The 22,716-nt window shown below is 37.5% G+C and overlaps 1 protein-coding gene across 8 annotated transcripts in view; it reads left to right on the forward strand.

The window, feature by feature from the left end:
* Nucleotides 1-22,716, forward strand: part of NBEA (neurobeachin) — a 594,993-nt gene that overhangs the window by 455,729 nt on the left and 116,548 nt on the right. For all 8 annotated transcript variants that reach the window (XM_059042292.2, XM_067016556.1, XM_067016558.1 and 5 more), the window contains 3 exons: nt 14,027-14,144; nt 14,468-14,570; nt 20,606-20,721. In XM_059042292.2, the coding sequence (XP_058898275.1) occupies nt 14,027-14,144; nt 14,468-14,570; nt 20,606-20,721 (337 nt within the window). The remainder of the gene's footprint in view (nt 1-14,026; nt 14,145-14,467; nt 14,571-20,605; nt 20,722-22,716) is intronic.

Below are 22,716 nucleotides of genomic sequence, written 5' to 3' on the forward strand. Positions count from 1 at the left end.
CACTCTGCCACCAGGGAAGCCCCAGTGTCTGCATATTTTTAAAAAATTTTTAATAGACTTTATTTTTTAGATTAGTTTTAGTTTAGGTTCACAGGAACATGAGCAGATAGCACAGAAAGCTCCTATTTTGTGGGGTGTGTGGGTGTTTGTTTATTAGTCAGGCTTTTTCCTTCTTTAAATAACAGAGGCATGAAAGTTACATCAGGTAATAAGAGTCTGCATCAGAAAACTTTCAGCGGCAAGTAATAGATACCCTAACTCTAATGGCTTTATACGTATATATATGTATGTATGTGTGTGTATGTGTATTTATCATAAAATGGTAAGTCCTGAATTATATTAGTCTCTTGGGTTGATTGATTCAGCTGCTTCCGGATGTTTTCAGGAACCCAGGTTCCTTCCCCATCTCCACTCTGTCATCCTTGGTTTGTCCTTATTCCCACACCAATAGCAATGTGGCTTCAATGGTCCTCCAAATCAACCGAAGCCCAGGAATGTCTAGAGGAAAGAGGGAGCATCTCTTTCATTGGTGCCCTCTTAAGAATGGGGACACTTTTCAAACCCGATCACCTCTGGGACTGTCCATGAGGTCGCTGTGCCCTGGCTCAGAAGTGCACGGAAGAGGTCACTCACTGGCCACCATCAGGGCTCTGTAAGTCAGGCAGGTGGAGGGGAGGAGAAGCCGGAGTCGATCCTGAGTGCGTGAGCACTAGTGTCTACTACAGAGTGTATGGTAGGAAAGCAGAGTGAAGTACGAATGGGAAAGCCTCATCAGGCCTTCTTCAAAACTGCAATTCCATCTGAGTTCCAATGACTGAGGCTTTTAAATGTCCCTTCAGCCTCAGCCACCCATTAACATTATAGTGCTGGTTACTCTCTGTCTTTGTTTATATGTTTGCTACTACAGACCAACTGACTTTAAATATACCTTAAATTTACTCATTCAACAGAATGTTTATTGAGTTTCTGCGACGTGCCAGGCACTGTGCCAAGCAATACAGTAGTGAGCAGAAACAAATGGCCACAGAGTGAGGGAGATTACATTAATAAATTACATAATAAATGTACAAGATCGTGTTTGTGGTAAAAGTGCTGTGAAGAGACCCTCTCTCATGTGGTGCCTTGAGAGTGTGTGTTAGGGCGATTCTACCTAGCGGGAGAGGTCGGTTGTGAAAATAGGAGGTCAGGAGAGCTCAAGGATGAGTAGACGTGGAGTAGGCAGAGAGGGGAGGGGAGCTGTTTCCAGAGAGGCAAGAATATGTGCATTGGCCCCGTGACAGAAAACAACATGGTATGGACGGAAGACTGGAGGAAGACCAGTGGGACTGGAGCCAGGAGAGCAAAGTGGTCCCAGATGTGTTTGGAGCGGGAGATGGTTGCATCTACCATTAGGTTCATCTCTTTATGTCTTGGCTTCTGCTTCCTCAGAATTTGTGCTGCCTTATGATTTCTGGTGACTGCCTTCTCCATCTTTTGGCTTCTTCCCACCCTCCTGCTTAAAATTTTCCCTGAATATCTCACATTGAAATCGTTAAGAAAGATGATCTGATGGGGTCAGCCTGCCAGCATTCATAATAGTACGGCTGTGATGGACAGGATTCTCACGGCCACTGGTCGTGGCTACTCTATTGATACTTAGATAACTACTTCATCTGAGCTGTCCATCCTGGTGCTGTCCACCAAGGCCAGAGTGGTGGGCTCAGGTAATCAACATGGTAAAAAGGAATTTACCAGGAGGGGACACTTTCCATGTCCTGTCCAGTACATAATAATAAATTGGGAATCAACTCTGGACTATCTTAATAGAATGGCTTTTAATTAATATAGACCTTGTAAATTGATAGCTTTTCTGTACACGAGTATTACTAAACATAGATCACTAAAAGCATTCATAATTAATCACTACTAAAATGACTGCTCTGTGCTGGGTTTTGTGCTGCATATGAAAACCGCAGAGATGCATTGAAAATTCTGGCTATCAGTGGGTTCACAGGTTTGCAAGTAAACCAACCGTGGTAATAATGGTTTGGTGAGTGTCAGAGTTGGGTAGAGGGTTCTCAGAGGGAGCAGCAAGCTCTTCTTGCTTAGTCATTAATAGGAGTTAATCAGAAGAACAGAATAGAGAGGGATCTGCCAGGCAGAAGGAACACCTTGCACCTTCTGTGCAAGGGCACAGAAGCGTGACAGAGTAGAACATGGCACATTTGGAAGCTGAAAGTGATCAGCGTGGTTAGAACGTAAGAGCTGGGTGTAATGCACCTTGTGGTTTAATATGGGGTTTTAAACCACTATTAATACTAGTAGTGACCACTTCTGAAATACTTATATACCATACATATATATGCTTTTTAAACTGTATTAGGATTTTCATTGATGTGCTGGGATCCAAAATTTTTTTAAGTGTTTTAAGCTGTAATGGGTGTGAATTAAAAAGTGCACTAGTATTTGTATTGCATGCCGTTTTTTTTCAGGATGATATAAATAAATGTTAACTAGAGAAAAATGTTTCACCCTTAAATTTTAAAAAAATTCTCTCTTCATTATGCATTTCTCACCACTTTAAAATTTTTTGTTTTACATTTTCTAAAATAAAAATTGGAAAGTAAAAAATATTTTAATATTCTAAAAGATTTCTCTCCATACCATAACTAGATCTCTAGTGAAAAGCAATTCTCCATTATGTCTGCTCTGTTAAGACTGATTTCACTATTGCAACAATAATTACTGCAACTCCCCCATCTAATCTTGTATCATTTCTTACTATATCTAAAACTTTAGTAAGAATTATTTCTAAAAACAGAAAACAATTTGTGCTGGCAATTTACAGTATCTACACAATCAGACCCTATTACCAAATTGATTCAAAGAAAAGCCTCTGGGCTTGCCTTGTGGCGCAGTGGTTGAGAGTCTGCCTGCCGATGCAGGGGACACGGGTTCGTGCCCCGGTTCCGGGAAGATCCCACGTGCAGCGAAGCGGCTGGGCCCGTGAGCCGTGGTCTCTGAGCCTGCGCGTCCGGAGCCTGTGCTCCGCAACGGGAGAGGCCACAACGGTGAGGCCCGCGTAACGCAAAGAAAAAGAAGAAGAAAAAGAAAAACCTCTAACCCAGAAACCCAAATAACCTGATAGGATTATTTGGAGATATATAACAATTTGTCATTTTTTGTTTTAAATATATTTGTCATATTAAATATATATGTCATATTTGTTTTAAATATATATTAAAATTTGTCACTATGCAGTAGTACAAGGGAAAGTGTGGAAGTGAAAGTGAGTGTTAGAAACTAGAAAATAGTTTCCTTCCAGTAGTGTCACGTTCTGCCTCCCCCATCCCTTCCCTTTGTAAAATTACAGCAGAGGGACAAATACAAGATTTGAGTTTGCCAAATTTGAGAAAATGAGGAAACACAGCCAAATACATAATATTTACACATGGGAACATTCACGAGCAGGACAAAAATGAAGCAACCTTGCCAATATCATTTTTTAATTTTGAGAGTTTTACTGTAATTTTGAGAGTTACATGCCTTTGAAGATGAAGTAGGCACAGAGGACCCCAGCTGCAAATCAAAGTTTGTAAGTTAAATTTTAAAATATTTTATTCCACAAAATTGAGTTCCTTTCATGTGCTGGTTCTATAAGGAATACAAAATGGAATCAACCTAGTCTCTACCCTCATGAACTCTACAGTTGGGAGGAAGTATATAATAAAATAGATCATTTTTAAAGTACTTCCCACAGTGTGAGAGATACTATTGGACTGGTACAAATAATACTTTTTTTTTAAAGAGTTCATGGTTTTCTACTAATGACTATAAAATAGCGTTTGCATAGATGATTGAAACAGTATTGCCCTTCTCCAGTCAAAACAGCCTCTTCACTGTAGTCATAGCAGTGATTTCTAAAGTGTGAATTTTTTTTTTTTTTTTTTTTTTTTTTTTTTTTTTTGTGGTACGCGGGCCTCTCACTGCTGTGGCCTCTCCCGCTGCGGAGCACAGGCTCCGGACGCGCAGGCGCAGCGGCCATGGCTCACGGGCCCAGCCGCGGAGGGGCACGAACCCGTGTCCCCTGCATCGGCAGGCAGATTCTCAACCACTGCGCCACCAGGGAAGCCCTAAAGTTTGAATTTAATCATCTCACGTCTTTGTTTAACATAGGGGCTCATCATTGCTCTCAGACCAAAAGTCCAAACTCTTTAACTTGAATTACATGATCTAGCCCCACATCCTGGCTCCCTATCCACTTTTTATTATGTAAAGTTATTTTTCACCTCTCTCCTCTTTATAATCTATTTTCCATACTTCCTGGACCCATTCCCCAAAGCACCATATTTACATACATGTTCCTTCTGCTTGAGACCCTCTTCCTTCCCTGCTTTCCCCCACCTTCCCCACTGTTGGTGAGTCTCGCAGAGACTGAACTCAAGTCAGGGACTCTGCCTCTCATTCGCCAGCGGCTCGTGGTGGTAATTCAATAAATACTTGTTAAATGAGCGTCATTAAAAAATTAATTGATAAATCATGAGGACAAGCTTGGTAGCAAGAGCTGGCCTGATTATAGGCTGTTTCTTAGATAGGAAGAAACCTTCCTAGAGGTATCACTGCTAACAATGGGAGTGGTAGCTGACGTCCCAGATAGTTGGGCTTTCTAGTTAGAGGTTAGTACTGTGATTTCGGAAAACTTCTAGAATGCAAACTGCCACCAAGGAAGCAAGAGCTGTGGCTGTTGGTTTTAGAGGTCGTATGCTGTGGCCCAGGTTTTCTACTCCCTTGCTGGCAGTGTCATTAATGAAAGTTAAAACCGGAGACGCGCTGAGTGTGTGTTCATGTGTATGTCTGTACAAATACACCCAAGAAAGTAGACATTAATTACAGTAGGAGGCTAACGTTTGTTAAGCACTTCCTGGGTGCCAGGCACTGTACTAAGCATTTTTTAAAAGAATTATTTCATTCAGTTCTCGCAACTACCCTGTGAGTTTAGGTACTATCACTTCTCCCATCTTATGATGTGGAAACTTAAGAATTAAACATGAACTAACTTGCCTGAGGTCTCACAAGCTAGTAAGAGAGGCAGACCCTAGGGAGGCTTTAAATCTAGGAGAGGCAGGTACATAAATTCATGAATTAGAGCAAAATGCAAGGTTGTTAAATAAAAAGCTCTCTGTAGGTGGGCTGCCTAAATTTTTCCCAATTATACGATATTTTGACCCTGCAATTTTAACCCATATAGTGATAGTGGCTGTGTTTATGAATATTTAACATCAGAAGTATAGCAGTATAGTATATATTGTTCAGTTTTCATTGAAAATGTATTTCATGAAAATCATCATTTTGCCAGCTTAATTTCTTTTCTCTTTTTTTTTAGATTTATTTATTTAGTTTTGGCTGTGTTGGGTCTTTGCTGCTGCGCATGGGCTTTCTTTAGTTGTGGCGAGCGGGGGCTACTCTTTGTTGCGGTGCGCGGGCTCCTCATCACAGTGGCTTCTCTTGTTGCAGACCACGGGCTCTAGGCACACAGGCTCAGTAGTTGTGGCTCGCCGGCTCCCTACTTGTGGCGCCCAGGCTTAGTTGCTCTGTGGCATGTGGGATCTTCCTGGACCAGGGCTCGAACCCATGTCCCCTGAATTGGCAGGTGGGTTCTTAACCACTGCGCCACGAGGGAAGTCCCTAGCTTAATTTCTTGATCATTTTCATTTACTTCACAGTTAAGCCATTTTCAGTTTTTTCCATTTCAATTTTATATTACGTGAATTATTTATTTTCATCAGGTTTGATTATTTTCCATCTAAGTTTTAGTGAAAAGCTTTGATTCAATAATCATTTTTTGGTCCATTTTAGATTTTACTGATTATAGTGCCTACCCCTGACAGTTTTATTCTGATGACTGTATTCATTATTAATTGGATAAGAGGCTAAAGTAAGACTCTTCCATCAGATATTTGAGGTTTTCTTTATTGTACAGGGTGGATCCATTGTAATTGTCCCCTTTTTTTCACCCACCCTGTAAAGTATTTTATACCATATTACACATGTTTAAGTTAACATTTAAATTTTTTCATAAGTTTAAAACTTTTTTAAAGATGTGGTATCCAGCGCGTTCCTACACATTGATATTTTAAAATAAAATTCTTATTCACTTTTCAGATATGCCCAACAGGATCAAATATATCCAAAAGAATAATGATTTGGTTACCATCATCATGTGTTTTAAAATGTACAAATAATCCTTTTTCCAAATGGACATTTTATATAATTCCTCTTTCTCACTCAACAAATATTTCCATTTGATTCCCTCCCCAAAATGTATCTATTCTAAAAATATTTTATGCTTGAAAGTCTTATATTCTAATATGCAGAAAGCATATACTAATGAATTAAAATTTTAATATTTTTAATTCCTAAAGCCATAAAATTCGACATGCTTATTAATATTTTTATTCTGGAACAAATTATTATTACAAATATTATCAGCTTACAATCATACAACATAAATATATTGTGAGCTTTGAAAAATAACTTAAACATGAGAAGTAAAATGCTACTGGAAATTCATCTCTTAATGAGATGAATGGTTGATATATCCACATATGACTATTATTTATTGCTAGAACAATACAGGAATCAATATTAAAGCCACTCCTAATTTTCTTTTTTTTAAATCGAAGTATAGTTGATTTACAATGTTATGGTAGTTTCAGGTATACAACAAAGTGATTCAGTTTCTTATATATAATAATACATATATAATATATATATAATATATATATTCTTTTGCAGATTCTTTTCCCTTATAGGTTATTACAAGATATTGAGTATTGTTCCCTATGCTATACAGTAGGTCCTTGTTGGTTATCTATTTTATATATAGTAGTGTGTAAGTGTTAATCACAAACTCCTAATTTATCCCTTTCCCCTTTGGTAACCATAAATTTGTTTTCCATGTCTGAGTCTATTTCTGTTTTGAAAATAAGTTCATTTGTATATTTTTTTAGATTCCACATATAAGCCATATCATCTGATACTTGTTTTTGTCTGGCTTACTTCACTTAGTATGATAATCTCTAGGTCCATCTGTGTTGCTGTAAATGGCATTATTTCATTCTTTTTTATGGCTGAGTAATATTCCATTGTGTATATATACCACATCCTCTTTCTCTATTCATCTGTTGATGGACATTTAGGTTGCTTTCATGTCTTGGCTATTATAAATAGTGTTGCAATGAACATTAGGATGCATGTATCTTTTCAAGTTATAGTTCTCTCCGGATATATGCCCAGGAGTGGGATTGCTGGATCATATGGTAACTCTATTTTCAGTACTGCTTTCCCTAGTGGCTGCACCAATTTATATTCCTGCCAACAGTGTAGGAGGGTTCATTTTTCTCCACACCCTCTCCAGCATTTATTATTTGTAGGCTTTTTTTTTTTTTTTTTTTTTTGCGGGCCTCTCACTGCTGTGGCCTGTCCCGTTGCGGAGCACAGGCTCCGGACGCGCAGGCTCAGCGGCCATGGCTCACGGGCCCAGCCGCTCCGCGGCACGTGGGATCCTCCCGGACCGGGGCACAAACCCGCGTCCCCTGCATCGGCAGGCGGACTCTCAACCGCTGCGCCACCAGGGAAGCCCTGAAAACTTACTCTTAAGTTATGCGTACCTAACTTACTTCTTTGAGAGTTATTCATTGCCCAGTTAGGAGAGGCTAGTCCATTGTGTTGCTATTTCCTTTTTTCCATACACTTCTAAATAATTATTTCTTGTATCTTATGCTCTCCGTGCCTTTGGTGAGGAAATAGTATCACCAAGACAGGTGGTGAGAACCAGAAGCAGGGAGAGTCCCAAGCATCCTGCTGTCTTTGCTGCTCCCACTTCCTCATCCCGTGTACCATGACAGCAACTGCCAGTCAGAGAGGACCTAACACATGGTCATTTTATTTTATTTTATTTTTATTTTTTTTTTTGCGGTATGCGGGCCTCTCACTGTTGTGGCCTCTCCCGTTGTGGAGCACAGGCTCCGGACGCGCAGGCCTAGCGGCCATGGCTCACGGGCTTAGTTGCTCCGCGGCATGTGGGATCTTCCCGGACCAGGGCACGAACCCGTGTCTCCTGCATCGGCAGGCGGATTCTCAACCACTGCGCCAACAGGGAAGCCCGTCACACATGGTCATTTTAGAAAGCAAACTTCTTCCATTTTGTGGTTCTGCTTTTCTTCTGGGCATCAGACTCCTCTTCATTCATCTGGCAAAAGGGAAAAGAGCACGGATGACCATGTATGAATGCAAACCTCAAATTACTCTTGAACTATTCCATCCTGAATATATTTGTTCCATCCAGAATCATTGAACATTCATACAGAATTATAAAAGTAATGGGGATTGCAGCTTTCCATTGCACTAACAGCCCTTTAATTAAACTGCTGAAGCTGCAAGTGTCTGTTGGATATGATGGCCTCATGAACACTGAACAGGGCATATCTCTCCACCCCTTCACATCATTTTCATCAATTCTTAACAGAAAAGATAACTTGAAGCAAAATTTAGTTTTTTCCTATCCAAATACTTGTTCTAATATATGCATCAGATGATTTGAGATCAGCAAAGCTCTCACTGAACAAGTACTTTTTAGGTCACACAATATTAGCTGCCTTTAAAAGAAAAAAAGATGAAACTGATTTGACAGCCATACCCATGTTTCTGACAAATATGCATGTCTGATACACATGAGTGCACAGCAACCCTATTTTTCTTCAACACAATCATCAAATAATGTATGTTAAGCACACATTTGGGCGAAGTGGTTTACAAGAGGTCTCTATTACATTTGTTTTATATTATGTCCTGTGTGTTTCAGTTCATAAGTGAGTGGGACAGACCTCAGGGTATAAAGCCAGCATGATCTCTCTCTCCCTTCACTTCTTTTGGATATTAAGCCCTTAGCTCAAAACAGTTCAGTGGTCGCTTAAGAAAAATCACAAAAGTTGCATAAAATTTGTGATCAAGATGCTTTAATTTTCTTATTTATGACCTATATGATGTAATAAAAGTTATCTTTATTCAATTTTCATAAAATGAAACTGAATAGGCTAGTTAGCATTTGTTGATTGATTTCATAGTATATTAAATAATTTGGAAAGGCCAGCAAGCACAAACCAGATGATATGGGAAGGTCGACTTAAGAAAGAAAACAAAACCACAAACCTCAAGTATAAATGAAAGTACTTATATGGTTTAGAAAAATATCTTGGACTATAATGAAAAAGTAACTTAAAGAGTTATTATAGAAGGTCCTGAAACTTACAGAACACTGTGTAGCTAGTAGAGGTATAAATAAAATACAGGCAATTTTATAGTATCAGGTCATATTTCAGATCTAGGCTTGATGCCCAGATTTTTATATAAACATGCCATAAACTCAGTATTTAATCAACTATAAATGATATTCCTTTGCACTTTTGAAGCATATACAAACTGATTAAACTCCTCATCACTCGCCTGGGGCAGCGTCCTAACCCATCTCTCTGCCTCCAGTCTAACAGCTTTCTACTTTAGCCTCCACGGGCCGCCAAGCGTGTGTAGGTGAGCTCTCTCTCGGTTACCCTCTCGCTGCACATGAGGAGAGGAGAGGAAAAAGGGGGCTTGGGGTATAGTCCCAGGCGGTCATGGCAATCACAAAATTTATTTGAATGCTAGTGGTTCATCTCAACCATTCATCATTTTTTTTCCACTTTCTATTTTCCATCCTATCTATATTAATTTCACTACACAAAAAAGTCTAATTACTTATCAGAAATAAAATTGTTGGTCAAGAGGGGTGTCAGATGATATTCTGTGACCCTCCTCAGTATACATTTTTCTTAAGTGCGAGGCGTAAGTCTACGAACTAAAACACCTTAGCCCAACCCTCTAGAGTGAAGGAGTCCTTTCTATGGGGACAGGGTCTTCCAAGATGGGGTATATATAACCCAGCCTAGGGTTCCTTGTGGGTGCAGATTAAACTACTAGAAAAGAGAAACCAGTTATTCTATTCAGATCACTTCGTTGAGATCTTGATTAAATCTAAAGACAGAAGAGACCTCTGATGGGCTCCACCAGCAGGATGGAAAGCTTTTTCCAGTTCAGCAAAGGAGTCAGAGATGCACGTACTTTGTAAGATCTCTTTGTAACCTTCCCCATATGTATTATCTCTGTCCGTTTCTCTTGATGATTTATTCAACAAACAAATGTATATGGAGCACATCTGTGCCAGGCACTGCTTTAAGCTCTGTGTATTGAGCAGTAAATAAGATAGATGAGGGCCTTGTTCTCCTGAACTTCCACATCACAGGGAGGGGACTGACAAAAACAAACAAAAAAATAAATAAGTGCCAGGCGCAGAATTCAAACAAAGTGATGTCATAGAAGAGATATTGGAGGTTAGTACACGAGAACTCTAAGTTGGATGCCAGCCAAAAATTTTTTAATAAAAAATTTTAGGAGAGTTTCATTCCATAATCAATCTTGCAGGAAACAAGAGGAGAAAGTAGGAGGTGGCTTGCTGTAAAAAAAACCAAAAGGACTCTAGGCTCTGTTGGGTTTCCTGGCAGGGAATTATGAACATCTCAGAGCATTGTCTTTTATCAGCCGCTTTCAAGGATTTCAAAAGCTTAACTGTAGAACATGGGTGACTGTAGAGTAAAATTCTCTTTCCCTTGGCCCCTCTGGTAAGGACTGTACCCCTCGTTCAGATGATGCTGCCCTTGTTCAAAATAGCTTGGACCTTCGGGTCTAACTTTTGGAATTTGCCTCCTGAGCTGTTCATTAGCTGCTAGCAAAATAATTTTCTTTTAATTTTATTCTGTCTCCTTTCACTCTTTGCCTCCAGGCTTTACTGAGTTCCTCTGATTATCTCAAGTTTCCTTTTTGCTTGCTCCTGAGGGTCCCTGAGGACTGCTGTGGTCCCAACCTGGAGCTGTGAAAGCAGTGGTAGGAGAACTGATTGAGTTCCTGTATCAGTTTGGATCCAGTCAAGAGAAAGATGCCACATAGCAATTTAAACAGGCAAAGTGTTATAATTTATAAAAACATAAATAAGTATAAATTATAACAGGATATTGGAGAAACAGGGAATGGTTAGTAAGAAATAAAAAGAACTCTAAAAAATATAGGAAACAGCATATATGGGGAGCAGCCACTGTCTTTTGAGCTGACATTGAACCCAAGAAGAGGCCTCCTGGCCTTGTGAGGGAGGACATGGCTGTAGTTCCCTTCATGGTACAGAAGTCACTCTGGTGCCCTGCTGAGGGAGCTCGCTGGAGCTCTGCCTTGTGGAAGTTTCCTGAAAACCACCTCTAGGGAGTTGGTGAATCTGTTTATGGGAGGGTTCTCACCAGAGCACTCTGTTACAGAACTGTCTGGGGCGGGGGGCTACTGGAGAAAACTGCCAGTCACTGGATGCTGTCAGCCGCCACGTACTGCAGGAGCCGGGCACTGGAGAAGCCCGTGCTCTGCAGGGACCTGCTAGGTGAGCAAGCAGAACCAGGAAGAAAAACCCCTTTCCTCTGCATCAATCTCCTCAGAGTCCTTTCCTGATAGACCTCGACATGGTGTCGGCTAGCAAAGGAAAAATAAAGGGCACAGATTCACATTCACAAGATAAACAATTAAGGGTGAATTTGGAGCTGGGAAGCAATAATTTGAGAACTGGCACAGTTGGTAAGACAGTTTTGCGTGGGGCACTTAAGGAGTCAAACCAGCTTCTATGTGTTTGAGAGCCACCTGCCTGCTAGAAGTAAAATAAACTGATAACACGCTTAATGGAAAAGGAATACTTGGTCAAATGTTCACTACATCATGGTTCCCAAAGAGAAAGATAACAATACTAGTGTGTGTATATATGTGTTTATATATATGCCCACACACTAATATCTCTCTCTATATATATATTAAATACAGCCTAATATGCATATTATATGTAAATATTATACATATTTAAAATATTACATATAATATACATTTATTTTATATATATATATATATATATATATATAAAATCTCCATCCATCCTCCTGGCATACCAGATTTAGTATAAGGGTACCAACACAGCTTTCATGGGAAGATCTCTCCTTTTTTCTGAAATTATACTCATTTTACTCTTTGGGTTTTCAAATGGCCTTTATATATATATATATTAGTGAAATAATGGTCATAGTGAAAGATAGTTTTTGTTGTTGTGGCTGTTCTGTCTTAAAATTTTTCCTACCTGACAAAATAATAGTTAACCCTGTATTAGTACTCTTTCCATTTAAAGAAAATTATGCTAGTCTATGAAATTCAAATCTGGAAATTGTTGCACCCCTGGTAAGAATGTATTAATATAAATTGTGGCAAGTCACTGTAATCCTTCTGTGAAATGTATAAAAAGAAGTTTTACATGTAGAAACTGAAAAACAGTTGTCACTTTATGCTCAACAGGAAGGACATATAAACAGAACTTAAACAATAGCTCGGCCATGCACTTTACATTCATTGTCTCCACTTAAATTAACCAATAATGAGTAGTATTATCACTGTTTTTCAGGTGACAAAAATCAGATAGAATTAAATAATTTTTCCAAGTTCCTATAGCTAGTAAATAGCAGAGCCAAGTTTTAAATAGGACTGTGACTGGCTCCAAAATGTTTCATGATTCAAATAGATGTCTGACTGCCTCCAAAAACCTTCCAGTGTGTAGAGAAAGACAAAAACTGAATTAAGGAGCTAGAAAATTGAATCTTCAAAAAATAAAAAGATGAATAGATAATATAATTATATAATATATAATACGCACACAGAGATATATAATTCCTAGAGAAAGGAAATGTGAAAAAGGACTTCATAACTTGTTCTCAAACCTTAAGGAATATCATGTATGGAAAACTCAGAAACTAGTTTCTGCTTTCACCAAAGCAAATATAAGTGTAGTAGATTATACAGGGTACACCAGTGCAAGTAGAGAATGTGTTTATGTATTGTTAAAATACATTGGTGTATCAGGAAAGAAAGTGTTGCAGATTTGATTGCAGTGGGTTAATCAAATATGGATTTATCTGTATCATGGAAGAAGAAGTCCAGATATGGACAGTTGCTGAGACTGTTTCAGTAACTTTACATTAGCGCCAACCTTGCTGGAATTCCCTTGGCCTTCCTCTAATGGCTACACAATTGCTGCTATAGTTTCTGCCATTATATCTCCATTCAAGCAAGGAAGAGAAAGGAGTGTGCCAGCTACATATGACTCATTTTATCAGCTTTTCTGAAACATCCCCAAACGACTGGTTTTGTTCTCATTAGCCAGTTCTGGGTCAAATGTCCTTGCCCCTAGGTGCAAGGGAATTTAGAAAAAGCAAAGAATAACTTTATCATGATTGGCTTAGACCATGGATCAGACAAACTCTGACCTCAGAAACAAATTCAGGCCATTGTTATAAATAAAGTCATGCCCATTTATTTGCACATTGGCTGTGACTGCTTTCACACCACAGTGGCAAAGCTGAATAGTTGTGAGAAGGACAGATGGCCTGCAAGGCCTAAAATTTTTTACTATTTGGCCTTTTACCAAAAATGTTCATTGACCCCTGGCTTAGATCAGTCATGGCCCCTTGCCTGGGGTTGACCACATGGACACTTTGGGGCTAAGTGGGCTCTCATTAAGCAAGGAGGAGGGAGGAAAAGTGACATTAGAAAAGAACCAAAAGTGTATGTCAGGCCACGTGGTCCAACCAGTCATATACAAGACCACAAAAGCATAACACGTTTTCTGTTTTAAGTCACAGGGTCACCTTGAACATATAACTTTTCTGTTGCTTCATTTCTTCATGAGCCACCTAAAAAGTTAGAAAGGTAGAAATTTTGCAAATATACAGAATCAAATGATTGGCAATATTGTGATATGTCATGAATTCAGGAAGATAATCCCTAATTTACTGATTTTTATACAGCACTGTCTAAGATATTGTCACACTGAGTCTTAGACACGTATTTAACTGACTGACACTTCCCTTTAAACTATTTATTTTAGGTTCTTGCATACACTGAGGGACTTCATGGAAAATGGATGTTCAGCGAGATACGAGCTGTATTTTCAAGACGTTATCTTCTACAAAACACTGCTTTGGAAGTATTTATGGCAAACCGAAGTAAGTCCCCTTAAATATTTTGAAAGAAAATGTGCTCGTATTTGGATGTTATTCATTTACACGGTGTGGTACTGACTTGATATTTTTTTGTTTTATTTCTTTCTTTGATGTGCCCTTGCTAAAATAAAAATACAAAAATAATTAATTTGCTTGAAAACATTAATCCTAGATTTCTCATGGATAAAGTTACACAGAAATCTGATTTTCCATGAAGATTCATTACCTTTACCAATAAATCATGAAGGACACTTGAAAATGATTTCTGAAATTGATGGTTAGCTCTCCTGTGGTTTTCTAAATCATGTTTTTTCTTCTTACCACAGCCTCAGTTATGTTTAATTTCCCTGATCAAGCAACAGTAAAAAAAGTCGTCTATAGCTTGCCTCGGGTTGGAGTAGGGACCAGCTATGGTTTGCCTCAAGCCAGGTAATTATATCATATTACACATCATCTACGGTTTGTTAACATATTTCAATCTCAATACGACGGAAATCTAAATACGTTTATACCATTATAATTATTTTGAAAATTAAGGAATTGTCTTCCTCTGCAGGTCATTTGTAAGGAAAGAGGTTATGAAAACAGCTACTTTAAGAATGACAGAATAGGGCATAATTTTATTTAACACATATATAAATGAGGAAGTAAAAAAGTTGATTCCATATTATAGCTGGCACATAATTAAGACATTTTTGCTGAAGACCTTACAAAAGACGCAGCAAAAGCCTCATGATGTTTGTGATTAATTGTTGTGTAATAGCATATAAATAGTTTTTATAAATTCTATGTATAAATGCTTCTTCATTAAAGTAATAAAACTCCCAGAGTTTATTGAGATTAATAGTCATTAATTAGGATGTGATTTTAATCACTTCTTAAATCTCTCATCTTGGTATTTTAAAAGCATTATTTTGAAATCTTATTTTATTGAAAAATACTATTCTAAGTAGAAAACATAATCAGTAATTATGTTTATCACTAATATCAGTTAGTTGGTTTTTGGCTCCAAGCAACTGAATACCTAACTAAAAGTGGCTTAAGCAATAAGGGTTTTGCTTCGGGGGGTTTGTTTTGTGAAAGATGTGGCGTTAAGAAGGGTTTGCTAGTATTGGCTCAGAGGTTCAGTGATGTCAGGACTCTCAGTTGGCCTCATATTCACAAAATAACCACCACTCCCCCCAGACACCACATCTTCACACAACTGCATTCAAGGAGGAAAAAGACACAAAGGATTTCTCCTTGAACTTCTGTGTTTCAGGACAGAGTATATTTAGAAGCCTTTAGCAATCTTTATCTCAGGTCCCTTTGGCCAGAATGGGGTCACCTTCCTGCCCCTAAAACAATCACTGAATGCTGAACACGAAGCCAAACCATCCCCTAGAATTCAAGGAAAGATATATCTCAACTCCCTGCCACTTCCTACCTGGAAAAAATACATTTTCTGTGTCGGCTTTGGACAGACAAGCAACAGTGTCTTCCACGGAGATCACCAAGTCCGTGGGGATTGTTGCAGAGCGCTGCATGCGTGGAAAGGAAAACGAATCTTTGTCTATCTTCTCTTAAGCAGGCTACAGACATGTAAAAGACAGGGACTGTGTCTTATTTATCTTTTAATCTGCAATACTTAGCACACTGCCTAATTGCAAAGGTGCTTTTTAAGTGCTACTCAACTGGAGTTACCCTGCATTACAGCGTATCCATTCTCGTATTAAGTTTACAGTGAAAGACCAATTCACTGACATGTATGCACATGCCCAGGATATTTGCTAGTTGAATGACAATATTAAATTAAGACATTAGTAGATAATGAAGTACTTATATAAAATACAGGTCAAAAGAAAAATGCATTTAACCTATCAAAAAAAGAAAATGAAATTAGTTTTGCGAGACTTGTTATTGAATCTAAGCTGACTCATGGTAATCACTACTTCCTTTCCCAAGTACTTACAAATTGTTTAATCATCAATTCAAGAATTTTTCCAGGAATGGACATTAAAAACTCACAAAAAGGCCTAACTTTTTCCTTTTAAAAAATAATCATCTGCCTCCTGGCATATTTCTCAATGATCATGATTCTTCAAAGATTACCAATAGAGTTTTCTAATTTCCTTTAGTACTCTTAGACTTGTCCAGACCTAAATTCATTAAAAACAACCAGAAGCTCTTGTACTATACTCCTTACCTTTTGTGAGCATTATTTTCCTTTTAACCACATTTGGTGTCTCTTTGATTTTTGGAAGATCATTCTTCTTGATAGAAAAACTGGAAACAAAATAGATGTTTAGTAAGTTTGGAAATTCTATCTTAAAACACTCTTTTGTTGTCCCCTTGGCTTTCCCCCCAAAGGCTCAAATGATTATTAGTTTCCTAATAAAATACTTGTAAATTCAGTTTTGTATACTTCCTGTGATATATAGTCTTAGAAGTAGCAGATGGGGGTAAGAGGAACACTGAATCTAGGCTTGAGCCTGATACTTAGTAGGAACTCAGTACATATATGTTGAAAGAATGAATAACATTAGGCAAGGGGAATGACACTTTCATCTGCTATGAAATGGGAACAGTATCTTTGCAAAGACATGTTTTATGAATGTCTTGAGATCATAAAATGAAGGCACTTTATGAACAGTGAACACACATATACACTATACACATACATGCATGCAGGCACAGATATAGATAGGTAGGTAGGTGAGGAAGTAGGTAGGTAGGTGGGTAGGTAAATAGACATAGACACTTACTTGTATAAATATATGTGTGTGTGTGATATGTAAGATCCTGTTACACTTAGAGAATTGTCAAAGGGAAGGGATGATGTCTGGCTTCTACAAGTAGAAGCCTTCCAGCTGAGAGTATCTTGGTAAAATCACCAAGGGATCCATTCTTTGCTTTGTTTTTTTGACATTGGGTTGTGTCAGTTTAAAGCAGAATTTATCAAACTCTAGGGAACTTCCGCTAAGCTAAGCCCATAGGAGACTGTCTTAGAAACAAACAAAAATGATCAAACTCGAAAGCAGGTATACTGCCAGAAAATTGACTACACATACCATTTAGGCCGCTTTTTGGGCAAGCCCGCCGGAGAGATCACATTCCAAAAATTTAGAACAGAAGGAATATTTCCACTAAGCTAGCATAGCCTAATGAATGCCCTTTTAATTTATATCCATGGGTCTCATTTGCTGAGCACTCCCCAGTGCCAGGGACTATACTTTGTGTTTTAGCTTATAAGCATTATTTCCTTTAACTCTCTTTTTGTTTGTTTGTTTGGGGCTTATAAACAACAGATATTTATTTCTGGCAATTCTAGAGGCTAGAAAGTCCAAGATCAAGGCACCAGTAGATTTGGTGTCTGGTGAGATCCCAACTCCAGGTTCATAGATGGTCCTCTTCTCGATGTGTCCTCATATGGCAGAGGGGCTCTCAGCCCTTAATTCTTAAAACAACCATGTTCTTAATGTGGATTCTTAATGGTATTCTTATCCCATTTTACAGATAGGAAATTTTTGGTTTAGATAAGTTACTTATCTTGCCCAAGATCATAGCCCACTCTCTTAATTTCTATTTTGTGTCTTCTATCAAAGTGATCCACATTGGTCGAAAGAACAATACCTTTACCCCTGAGTAACAAAAGAAAAACACTGACAAAAAACTTGCCCATTTTCTCGACTCCATACTGATTGCCATTATTTGGTTAATGTATTTTCTATTCAGACAGTCCTTACAATCAATAAATTTTGGATTTAGTTAGATTCTTTACTTACTAAGAATATACCTGGTTGCATACATAGGGTTAATGATTTTAAATGGTCACCATTTGTTATGGTACTTAATATTGTTTTCCACAGGGCAATTTTATCTTCTTATCCCCCAATTCTAAAAGCATTTTGCTGTACCCCAAATATGTACCAACTATCCTCATTCTAATATATAAATTTTTAAAGGATATTTTGAATAGCCCTATTGATTTACTGTTTCCCATTTTGCTTCTCCTTATGATTGAATTATTTAATTTTTTTTTGAATTTCATCTCTCTTTAGCCATTTTTAAATTTTAGGATAGATGTCCAATAATTCAAGTCATTTGGTGTACACTTATTGAGACCCTACTCTAGGTCAAGCATTGCTAAATGCTAAGGACGTAACAGTATGTAAAACGGTTCCTGCTCTCAGTGAGTTTATAGTAGAAAAGAGAGAGCAGTAAACAGGAAAAGCTGATCCTTTCCCTGAACTTGCTAATAGTAATCTGATTTTCTAAATTCATTTCGTTTGCCCGTATTTTTCTTGACCACTGCATACTCTAAGAATGACATGATAACTTTCTCCCATGATTCCTCTTATTTCCCCTTATCAGGATTTGTTTGGTCTTGGTTTTTGAGTGTTTTTGGTGCTCAGAATTATTTCCAGATCAACAATTTTCTTCTTAAATTGTCTAGGCTTAAAATGTCAACAAATAAATTTACAACTTTATTATATACATTGCTTTGAGCAGACTAAGCATGCTGCAGGTAAGAATTTTAGTCAGATTAGCAAGAATATGATTATGATAGTAATCCAACAAAAGTTGGACTAAGCACATAATTATAATAGTAGCAAATAAAAACTGGGTAAACATAGTTTATTAATTCTTTGATAATTCAGAAAATATTTTAGCATGTTACCATGACAAAGTCAGAATCAAGGCAAAAGTTTATAACATAAATAGTTGTATGAATGAAAGTGTATCTGGAAAATTTTGAAAAATGGTGCCAGTATGAATCAAAATCTGGAAGCCCTTTAAGTAGCCCTGTGAAAATCATATTACCAATTAATTGAAAAGTATGCTGAATTATAGAATTGAAGTATGAAATATATATACCCTTTACTATTGCAGTGAAGTGAATCACTAGACTTACATAGTTCTTTTGGAGTCAGTAGGATCTATTATCTCAAATAAATGTAACTAGGAAAGTTCTTCAAAAATGTTAATATGTGAGCAGGCTGCTACAACATATTACATTAATATTTTAAACATTGAGTTACACATAATTCTTTTTAAAATTCTTAATTCAGATTTGAATTTGAGATAACAAGTTTCTTCCCATTCTTCTTTCCTCCCTCCTTTACCTCAACTACCATGTGTCTTAGCTCCTGCCATGCCTATTAAGATCCCATGTGAATAGAAACATATGATAATAATACATGGGTGACGAAAATAGTTTTAGGTCCGCAGTTCCCAAAATAAGCACCACGGAGCCCTGAGATGTCACAGTGCACTCTCAGGGCTACTGCAGGGCATTTTATATTTTTTAGGGAAACACAACAACATCTATTAGACGCTGCACAAACTCTTAGCTTGAGTTAGTTCTAAGTTTCAACATTTGATAGGACTGCATTCTTTCATTCTTTTTGATGCCATCTTAGCTTTGTGAAACTAGTTTATAGGGGTTGCTCTGGTAATAAAAAAAAGTGCTGCATGAAAATTCATGTGGAACAGGCATTGAAGGTGATGGTGTCAGATATGATTCCAAGGTTTAAGTTGCGCAGTGACCAACAGGTGTGCAATACATTCCTTTAGTTAAGTAATTGTGGTTAGTTAAGAATGAAATAAAATATTATTTTTCTTTCAATTTTTGAGTATTATGTTCTCAAACAGCTACTAAGTTGTTAAGGCTCAAGTATTCAGTTATTTGGACCTAACTACGTAATAAACAGAACCGTTAGGTGTCTCTCTTGGGCTAGGGGCACCATGAAAAAATTCCTGAGACCCCAAAGGTGGCATAAATACAAAAAGTTTGGGAACTTCTGTTTTAAGTGGTGAATGTTTTAGAAACTCAGTTAACCTTATCATACTTCTACAAATACAGCCAGCTTTCATTATTTTTTATAGGAACACATCGTACCTTCAAAGGTTCATAATTTACACAAATTATCCTGATTTACTCCCTTATGATATTCCTATGTCCCTTATGAATTCGTACATTTTCAAAGTTCCCAGTTGTTTGTTTCTGACCTCATAGGGGGATGGGTGTCGTGTGGTTAGAGGCCGTGCACGTGTGCAGAGGCAGGTGGAAAGTTTGGTGGCAGCATTAGTGTATAAGGGTGAAGTCAAATGCCTTTAAGCTGCTGACTATCTACCTAGCTTTGCAGTATGGAGTAGGTTTGCTGTAGTGTTCAAAAACTACTTTGACTTATTTTGAGCATAGTTTCACCTTTTTTTGTTATTGACTTCTAAAATACCCACTTGGAGCCATATTATACAAATAGGTGTTTTCATATTGGCTTATCCTTAGTAAATAAATATATCTTCTCTATAACAGATTTTTCAAATATTGCTAATCTCTACAGCTAAAATATATTTTGTAACTTATCTCAGAAAGATAAACCATAAATTGAATAATATCAAATCAATACATTAGTTATTATTGGACTTTTAAAAGTCATGAGTTAAAAGAGACTGTTTGTTATGGTTTGCTTAATTGCCAGGAGGATATCACTAGCCACTCCTCGACAGCTTTATAAATCTTCCAACATGACTCAGCGTTGGCAAAGAAGGGAAATTTCAAACTTCGAATATTTGATGTTTCTTAATACTATAGCAGGTAAGACATCTTATTCTTTAATCTCATAATATGTTTATGTTCATCAAAAATCTTTGGTAATGTGACTTGATGGAACGCATTGTTCACCTTAGAATTCAAATACAGCATTAGAATAAATATTGAAGCACTCACATTAAATTGCTATCAGAAACTATACAAGCTAGTACCAAGGTTTAGATGCATTTATTGTTGAAGAGGCTTTTTCTTGCTCTCCTTCTGCCATTTCCTTTGCTGACAGCTTTGTCTGACGGTTTATTAGAGTCAACAAACCATTGCCAGAGAGTGTCTGGAAATAATAATGGGAAAATGTAATTTCACTACTTTGTCATTCTCAGCAGTAGCAGCTAGACAGGAGAATAACAACCGGATTCTGCCTAGTACAGATGTCACCTGGACTGTGGCATGATTGGGTTACAGCATTTTTTTTGCTTAAAATCTTCAAATGAAAATATAAAATCAGATTACCTTTCTAAATGATGAGTAAATGCCATCAACCTCGGCAGTACCATGCTTGTAAATCAAGAGAAGGTAGTGGCTTTGTTTTTCTGCTAAATCAGTGGTTGTCGGTGGCTGAACCTGTCTATGAGATTTAAGTACCTCTTTCTTTTTTACTAAATTAAGCTCCAAAGCCCTTATTCATGTTGAATTACAAAGAGTTCACTTCTGTAAATCAGGCTCTACAAAAACTTTTTACAATCGGATGAATTTAAAACTACATAAATGCATATGCTTACCTATGATCATTGTTCTTTTATGAATGAATGCTCAGAACTCTGAATTGAGAGCCCTGTTCCCTGAATCATTGCTTAGAAGGATAACTATAATATTCCTCTTTCTAATCTATCATATATGTGTGAATATGGATGCTATGGCAATATATTAAATATGGATGATATAGATGTGTATTACATAGACAAGAGAACTTGATTTGTCAACAGAAAGGGATAAAAAAGTTGTTTGAAATGGTTTTGCATTTTAATCATTTAATACATATTGTAATGTTAATTCCTTTGCTGATAGGATGCTAGAGCTACAACCAAAGAACTTTTTTATTACATATATTAATTTTATTATATATTTTATACACACATCTCCATTATATACATATATCTTCATGACATATTTCATATATATTCACATATCAGTGTATACAATGTATATATCTTAAAGAAACCTATTTACTTCCTCAAAGATAAAGGAAATGTGTTATACTATTTAATTAACACATCTACATATAGAGATAGAATGAAGTTAAACATCTGAAATATAAAGAACCTTTTCATTAGGATATTTAGGTGAACAGCATGGTGTAGCATAAGCTTCATTACCAAAGTGAAGGGATAGAATCTCAGATCTGCCAACTCTGTGTACTAGAGCATAGGTGGAACTTCAAGTTTTAACTCTATCTTGGACTTTAAATCTTTCAGTAGCCATGTTTGATATCTGTTTCCATCTGTCTTTTTTAAAATGTTATTTATTTAATTTTGGCTGTGTTGGGTCTTGGTTGCTGCACGGGCTTTCTCTAGTTGCGGCGAGTGGGGGCTACTATTCGTTGCGGTGTGCGGGCTTCTCATTGCGGTGCCTTCTCTTTGTTGCGGAGCACGGGCTCTATGCACGCGGGCTTCAGTTATTGTGGCACGCGGACTCAGTAGTTGTGGCTCACGGGCTCTAGAGCACAGGCTCAGTAGTTGTGGCGCACAGGCTTAGCTGCTCTGCGGCATGTGGGATCTTCCTGGACCAGGGCTCAAACCCATGTCCCCTGCATTGGTAGGAGGATTCTTAACCACCGTGCCACCAGGGAAGTCTCTCCATCTGTTTTAATAACTGATATGTTTGGTCTTATATCATCTTGTATTATACTGTTGCTTTCAATATTTTCTTGCCTTTCACATTGTTTTGTTTTTCTTTGGCCATATAAACAAATTTTGCCTACTTTTTTAGTGATTTAGAACATAGGTTTTTTGCTATTAATTCTCCTAGAGAATTAATGTTGAT

This window comes from Kogia breviceps, chromosome 16 (genome assembly GCF_026419965.1).
Source record: "Kogia breviceps isolate mKogBre1 chromosome 16, mKogBre1 haplotype 1, whole genome shotgun sequence".
NCBI classification, from domain to species: domain Eukaryota; kingdom Metazoa; phylum Chordata; class Mammalia; order Artiodactyla; family Physeteridae; genus Kogia; species Kogia breviceps.